Source organism: Silurus meridionalis, chromosome 23 (genome assembly GCF_014805685.1).
Source record: "Silurus meridionalis isolate SWU-2019-XX chromosome 23, ASM1480568v1, whole genome shotgun sequence".
NCBI classification, from domain to species: domain Eukaryota; kingdom Metazoa; phylum Chordata; class Actinopteri; order Siluriformes; family Siluridae; genus Silurus; species Silurus meridionalis.
Genome location: NC_060906.1, coordinates 24,726,026 through 24,734,525, shown reverse-complemented (window position 1 = coordinate 24,734,525; position 8,500 = coordinate 24,726,026). Strand labels below are relative to the sequence as shown.

Below are 8,500 nucleotides of genomic sequence, written 5' to 3'. Positions count from 1 at the left end.
AAGTAAAGCAAGTTTTGGACAGATAGCTATCCCAGGTGGTGAAAGTGGAGGAACCCTTTATGTCGAACATCATTCAGAAGTTGTGCATTTAAAATTTTAACAACAAAAAATGTGTTTGGACATGCTCACCTGATTCCAACATTTTAGGAAGACATTGAGCACTGGCAAGGATCTAGCGTTACAATCTTTTGTGTTCAGGGTTTTAACAGTCCCAGGGCACAGATGAGGTACCTGTCAAATAATTTGTTCTGAAAAAAGTTTTATGTTACAGACTAGAAACCGAATATGTTTCTCTTCCTTCTGTTTAAAAGCCACAACGTCATGCAATTGTGTTAAAATTGTGTATCCCAAACAGGTTTTTCCTGTTATCTTACACACGTCATGTGGTAAAGAAGAAGAAAAAGATTTCCCACAGAATCTCATTCTGTTTGACTACAGGAGAAATCTCAGACAGCACCAGGGTCAAACAATGTCAGTTCCTTTTTTGCGTTTACAACATGAATTCTCATTTCTATCTCCTCATGTTAGGAGTAATTCTGATTTCTGGTCCGTTGGTGTTCTGTGATGTTTCATCATCTCTCTGGGGAGCTTATTTACCCGGGGATATCGTCATCGGGATTCTGAGCTCAGTTCACTCAAACTTCACACAGTTTAATGCTTCAAATCGTCCGCACATACAATGTGACAGGTGAGTTTTCATAAAGTTTTTTATTCATATTTAAACTGTACTAGAACTTTTAGAAAAAATTCTGTTTGACCCCATAAAGAAATCTGAAATATGGATATATATGCAAAGCACTTGTATTACATACATGTTTATGTTTGGTTTTCACAGATATAGAAATATATGTAAGATACTTGTGTATATATACAGTATATATATATATATATATAAATATAATTTAAATGTCTTAAATATGTGAAATACATAAATGGCAAATAATCACAAAATAAGGGTAATGTTTCAATAGTTTAAGTTAAATGTTCATTGTAATTACACAACAGAATCAACATTAAAATTAAGTTATTTTAAAAGTATTTTACACTAGAAAATTAAGTGTCTTTCAAGTTAATTAATTCAATTCTCAGGTTTTTTTTCCAGAGCTCTATTTTGCTGTTTAATGACAAACACAAATGCATTATGCATTGGGCAGATCGACATCAACAGTAGAGAGACCTATAGATAAGCACATGTGTGACCTTTCTAGGAGTGTATCAGTGTTGAATAGTCCCATTAGCAAACTCTACATTAACATCTACGTGACACTTGTTTCACATATGAAATAAATCCATAACAACAATAGGTATCTCATATATTATGTTGTACTTTAATGTATTGTGAATGTTGTTTCACCTATATTTTAAAGTAATCTATCCTACATATTTAAAGAAACATTAGATAGTAAGTATAAAAACCTCCACATTTTCCACATTGTACAAATACTTCATTATATATGTCTCAAGCAAACAATAGAACTACAAATATGTACACATTCACATATATTAACATATCACATATATCTTTATATATATATATATATATATATATATATATATATATATATATATATATATATATATATATATATGGCCATATATTAGATTTCTGTATTGGACAAACTCACATTTTAATTTGCTCCTATTGTCTTTTTCAGCTTTAATCTAATATCTTTTGTACAGTCTTTGGCGATAATCCACACCATTGAAACAATCAACAACTCAAGTCTTTTGCCTGGAGTTCGGCTCGGATATCTAATGTGTGACCCATGTGCATTTGCATCCAAAGCACTGCATTGTGTGGAGCATATGCTTGCGGTTAATGGATCACTTCCTGTTCTTTCTGACTACTCAAATTTCAGTTCACCTGTAAAGGCATTTTTAGGGGAAAGATACTCTGAATTATCCATTCCTGTCGCTAAGATGCTCAGTCTCTACATGATTCCTCAGGTAATGATTGTACATAATAGTGATATTCTCCTGTTTGAGTGGTCTTATATATACTTTAAATCATAAATCTTTCTTGAACTTTTGAATTTAAAGGTTAAATCAGGTGATATCATTTTAACATTTAACTTTTTTTTTTTTCATTTATTATGTACTTTTAATGATTTTTTATAATTTTTTTTGCTTTGACCATGTGTGGATTAGTGGTTACAGGGAGAGATATATGTTATAGCAGGTATAACAGTTATTCACTTGATCTGATGCACAAATGAGTTTCCCGAAGTATAAAATAGCAGCAAAAAAGTTACAGCTTTTGTGGACTGTTGCTGTTGCGAGATGCTGGAGACTCCTTCCATAAATGCTAAATGCTAAATGTACAATATATGTGTGCATTATAGTATAAATATTTTATTTGCTCAATGTACTAATATAAGAATTGCTGAAAATTGACCAGTCAAATCTGCAATTAAAGTGCAGTGCTGTGAACTACAGAATATATTTATAGTAGTTTTTTTTCTTTACGTCTGCTCTTTCAGCTAGTGGCCATTCTTCATGATACATGACCACGATCATAGGCTAGTAGCAGGTCATTAACCGCTTTAACCAGCTCCGTCTCGGTGCTATGATGGACCCAGGGCCGGCGCTAGCTATAGGCAGAGCAGGCAACTGCTTAACCTTAACAAACCTATACACTAGTTCACCAATCAAGACAGGCAGCGTAAGACAAGACTTTTTGTCCATTGAATATAAAATACCTGTCACTCACCTGAAGCGGAAACCAGTTAATATCATCATTTAAATGTGTTGATGAACAATTTTTCTGTGTACTGACCTGATGGTGCCAAAACGAATGCACATTCAAGCAGCTCATCATCATGTATTTTTGATTATAAGTATAATTAAAATAATCGGAGACTGATTCTGCTGATTCGCAACAGCGACATTTAAAGATGGATCATTATTTGCAGACAGTTTATTTTGAGTTCTGCGTTAAGAATTTTAATTTGCGTCTTGCATGATGTTTTAAATCTGAACTGATCTACTGCACAGTGACATTTCATCTGGAGCTGACTTTCCAAATATAAAAGAGAAAGTAAAAGTTTGGAAATTAAAACAGCAATCGCAGTGAGTTGGCAAGGCCAAAGAATATTAATAATAAGAAGAGGAAGAAGAGCTGGTCCTAATGACCATTTATATTTTTTCTTTTTCCTTTTTTGTGTTGACCTTCATTAAAGTTTCTTTAATATGCACATTGAAGGAAATATATAAAAGTACTGATAACAGGTTTTGTATATAAAGAGGTTAGAAATGATATTAGATTTAAGTGCTTTTTATTTATTCTGAAAGGTAAAAGGCAGGAGGCTAAAATATAAATCTTGCTTAGTTCCTCCAAACGTCTAGAACTGCCCCGATGGACCCTAAATTCTGAGATTATTTATATGTAGATATGAGCATAATTGTGGTGATAAAACACTCTGGGGTCTTGGAAATAAAAAGAAGATGTGATATTGACCTCTAGTTGGACAGCTGACAGTGGTTAAGTTTTTATTTAGGTTTCTGGTAACAGAGTTTTAATTTGTACTGAAAATAGTTTGTTTGTTTCATATGTTCATATTTGTGTCTTATCTTTTCACAGATCAGTTGCACTTCTTCTGCACCCATTCTGAGTGACAAGTTACGTTACCCATCTTTCTTTCGAGTTATCCCAAGTGATATATACCAGACACAGGCACTGGCAAAGCTCATGAGGCACTTCTCTTGGAACTGGGTTGGAGTAGTGACTCTAGATGATGACTATGGAAATGCAGCACTTGAGAACTTTCTACTGGCTGCAGATAAAGTGAAAGTGTGTGTGGAGTATAAAGAGGTGTTACCAACCATTCAAGGAATTGAGCAGAACATGAAGAACGTGGTTAATCGCATTCAATCATCTAGTGCCAGGGTTGTACTGCTCATTTTAAGAGCTGAAGTGGTGGAGATTCTCTTTAAAGAAGTGATTAATAGGAACATTAGTCGTATCTGGATAGCCAGTGATGCCTGGTCTATGGCAGGCTCCTTAATGAAGATGAACGACATAAACAAAGTAGGAGACATCTTAGGTTTTACATTTGTCACAGGTGAGATTCCAGGCTTTAAAGATTATCTTCAGAACTTGAAGCCAAGCCCAGGAGCATGGAATGACTTCATCAGCGAGTACAAGCAAATGATATTCAACTGCATTCCAGGTCAAAATTCTGAGAACACAACTCCATCTTGTAATCTGAACTCTCAGGAGAGTAACAATGACTACCTGATCAATTCTGTGGATCTTACAGCTACATTCAGTCAGAGAGTTGCTGTCTATGCCATTGCTCATGCCATCAAGAAAGTTCTTAAATGTAACAACACTGACTGTCCTGAAGATACCAACTTTCCACTAGAGAAGGTAAGATCAAGCCTAGTAGTGAGCTGTTATTGTGAAATACTGAGCTATATTGTACAATATATGGATAAAAGTGTTGACTTTTCCAGACATATATGTTTTTTCCTTAACTGTTACATCGTTGGAGGCCCACAATTGTATAGGACTTTGGCTGTCCTTACGGCCTCCTCAACCTACATCAGTACATTTACATTTACATTTCTGCCATTTGGCAGACGCCCTTATCCAGAGCGACTGACATTTATTACATTCATACAACTGAGCAGCTTTTGGGTTTAGTGCTTTGCTCAGGGTCCAAAAGTGGCAACTTTGTGTGGCTAGGATTTAAACTTATGATCTTTGGATCCAAAGTCCAATGCAAATCTCCTCAAAAACTATTGGAACATTTTTCCAGAAGAGTGGAGCTTATTATAACAGCATATGGGGACTAAATGTGGAAAGGGGATGCTCAATAAAGACATGGTCAGGTGTCCACAAATTTCTTGCAATAAAGTGTAAATTAAAACAGTTTTCAAATTAACATTGTCATTTATATGTTCCAGGAGATAAACTCTGTCATTTCCTTTAAAGTCTCTCCTTTAGCCTTTCTTTCTTGAAATGAATAAAAATGCACAACTGAATTTTTAAAAAGTCAGAAAAAAGTTACTGCTTTATGTCTGACTGTGTTCCATTATACCGGAGACTCCGTCAATAAATGATAAATGTAAACTTCTGACAGCAATTGTGTGCATTAATATAAACATTTTATTTGACTTTATATAATATTCTTTATGTCCGAGTTGCTGCTATACAAAATTTAATCAAGAATTAAACAGTTATTTATAAATTTTTGTTTGTTTGTTTGTTTTTTTTATACCTCCACATTTTCAGCTAGTGGCCATTCTTTGGAAAATAAACTTCACCTTGGACAACCAGACATATTCTTTCAATAAAGATGGTGATTTCGACACTGGCTATGATCTCATAATGTGGAAAAATGTCAGCGATCGACGAGTACCCAGCGTGGTGGGGAAATTCCTCATTAGCAAGAAGGATGTGGACGTCTATGAAAACAATATACCATGGACCAACAACACGGTAGGATCAAACTGAATGTTATGTTTAGAAATCTTTGAAATTTGGGCCAGTTTACTTTTAATACATTTCATAATATACAATTATATTATATACAAACTGTAGCTTCAGACTTTTCAGAATGTTGAACAGTCCAGAATAGTGCAAAGATCTATACAGTTCTCATAGCTATTATAGCATGTATTTGCTGTAAAACCCAATCAAGTGAAAAATAAACTCCAGACAAATGCATATGTTAGTGATATTTCTCTAAGTAAGGAACTATTAAAAAAAAGTCAAGGACCAAGCAAAAAAAACAAGATTGCGTAATTAACACAAACCACAAATAAGTCAAGACTTAATGAATGAATGTGGCTAAGAGTTAATTTAATTAATATGATTAATTCTAAATGGCCTGGAGAATCTTTAGATATGCACTTTTTGTGGAAACTAACACTGATTTGAGTGAACAGATCACACTGTAAAGCATGGTGGTGGTGGTATATTGCTGTGGGGATGGTCTCAGGATCATGATTATTTATATATGACACAAAATATTGAACTTTGTGAATATTTGAAACAAAAAAAAAAAACATTTGTTCACATCTAGGTGCCCTTGTCAAGATGTTCAGAGACGTGTCCTCCTGGCACAGAAAAAAGTGTGTCCGATATTCTCTGTTGCTATAATTGCACTTTTTGTAATGAAGGGTACTTTTCTAACATGACAGGTGAGTTGAATAATTGTAGCCTGAGGTTTGGCATTGAAATTCTGAAACCATTTGCTCTGTAATAAATCATATCGGAAATTGCAATTACAAATAAGAACATTGTTTTTAGATAACAACATTTATCCACATTTTTATGGTTTTCCTGTTCACAGATCAAGAAAAGTGTGAAAAATGTCCAAATGGTTATACTTCTAATCCAGGGTCATCAGCATGTCAGCAGTGGAACATTTGGTTTTTGAAATGGTCGGACTCGTATTCCATTGTGGTGATGATCGGAACAGGAATCGGAATACTGCTGCTGATCTTCTCTTTTATCTTTTTCATTTTACACAGAAGCAATCCCACCATCAAATACACTTTAATATATTCTTGTATTATGAAATTCGGCATTTTTGTGACCTTCGGAGGCGTGATCATGTTTTTAGGCAAACCATGCACCGAACATTGTGTGACGCAACAGGCTATGTACAGTCTCGGATTCACGCTGTGCGTGTCCTGCATTCTGACCAAAGCTTTCCACACCTTCCTAGCCTCTGTGGCCTACGATCCACACACACGGCACAAGCTGCAAAAGATTGATAAGCCGTTTGCCATCATTGGCTTCCTCACTGCCGTTCAGGGTTTCATTTGCATCTTTTGGTTTGTGTTTGATCGCCCAGGTGTTCAGGAGCTTAAATCCAATTCTCTGAACCTTACCATGAACCTTCTGTGCACCCAAGGTTCATCAATGATCAGCTTTTGGGTGATGCATGCATACATCGCACTTCTAGCTTTAGTTTGTTTTCTGTTGGCTTTCAAAGGCAAAGATGGAGAAACCGAGCCTATAGTTTTTAGCATGCTCATCCATCTGTTTGCTTGGTTTTGCTTTATTCCGGTCTTTATCACACAACATGAACTTCGGCCTATTATCCAAATCTCAGCTATCATGGTCTCCAATTACGGTGTCATCTTCTGCCACTTCACGCCAAAGTGGTTTATAATTATGTCAGAAAAACTGGAACATAAAAATAAAAATTCATTAAGGGTAATACGCAGAAGGTCAACAAACACGGTTTCACATTCAGAAGTAGGTTTTGGTTCCTTTAGGGATTCCTCTCGAACACTTTCAGATTCTGAAGATGTTGGAATATCTGGTAGAGATAATGGTCTAAATATAGGCTCAGAGGACTCAATAATAATAACCAGCACATCATCATCAGAGCAGATCACTGTTGCAGAAGATAAAATGCCAGATCCTGATAATGTACTGAATCCAGATGATTCAGAGGATTCAATCATAATATCAATCAAAAGATCAACACTATCCAACATTCAAGACAATCACATACCCTGCTTGGTTAATGGAGTAAATAGAGACTATTCAGAGGAATCTACATCATCATCAATAATAAATTCAGAACAGTTCCCTACTAGAGACTTTGAAATACCATTCTGGCATCAGAGACAGTATATTTTCTCCATTAGACGTCGAAGAACAAAGAGTTTCTAACGCACACTGTGGAACTTGTATAATTATCATGTATTATCTACTCTTGCATTTTAAAGGGAAAATCCAGTGTTAATAATTAGGATTATATTGTATTGATTATGGGTGTCTGTATCAGACCACAATGCTGTTTGACTTTCTGCTTATATTCTATGGTGCGGTGAGATTTAGACCTTTAGACTTCATCTCTCGTTTCATTGTCTGTCTTGTAGTTCTGTGAACATGGCAAGGTATCATCTATAGTCACCAATATAGCATGTGTCTTCATATTCGCTTTTAACATGTCCACAAGTAATAAAAAAATCCAGAGAAAAATTATCCAAGTCAACAAAGAAACAATTTCAGAACAAGTTCATTGATGATGATGAGGATTGTGTAGAGTAGATCGCCTCATTATTTTGAAGCTCTGGAGCATTTCTGTAAGGAAGAATGGAATAAAATGTAAGTAAAGATCTGCCACATTGGTAGACTCCAAGCAAAACGTGTTTAATTTTAGGGGTTTTCTTTTGGTTTTTACAATAAAATGTTCCCCTTTGTTTTTCACTTAAATTCTGTCTGTTTATAAATCACATTATACAAAAAATTCAGGTTAATTTAGCTGATGATATTGAGCTAATAAAAGTGAGAAATATTATTTAACATTTAAAAAAGAATGAATTTTTTTGTAAAATAAAAACTAATTTATAAATCTTATTTAATATTGAATTGTGCTTGTTTTTCTGGCCATCTCCGCCCGGGGAATCGCTGCAAGTGGTGGGGACCCGCTACCTCTCAGGAGGCCTCGACGGCTGCGGGGCATCACTCCAGCCGCTGAGTACAATAGAGGTGGGCTACGCGATTAAATTCGGGTCCCTCCTGCCCTGTTCA

The 8,500-nt window shown here is 35.2% G+C and overlaps 1 protein-coding gene across 1 annotated transcript; it reads left to right on the top strand.

Moving 5' to 3' along the window:
• Positions 1-432: 432 nt before the first annotated feature.
• On the top strand, positions 433-8,272 carry LOC124376603 (G-protein coupled receptor family C group 6 member A-like). The gene is made up of 7 exons (XM_046835773.1): positions 433-688; positions 1,656-1,947; positions 3,581-4,061; positions 4,170-4,369; positions 5,237-5,443; positions 6,030-6,147; positions 6,300-8,272. The coding sequence occupies exons 1-7, from the start codon at positions 498-500 to the stop codon at positions 7,634-7,636; spliced, it is 2,826 nt and encodes a 941-aa protein (XP_046691729.1). The 5' UTR covers positions 433-497; the 3' UTR covers positions 7,637-8,272.
• The last annotated feature ends 228 nt before the right edge of the window (positions 8,273-8,500 follow it).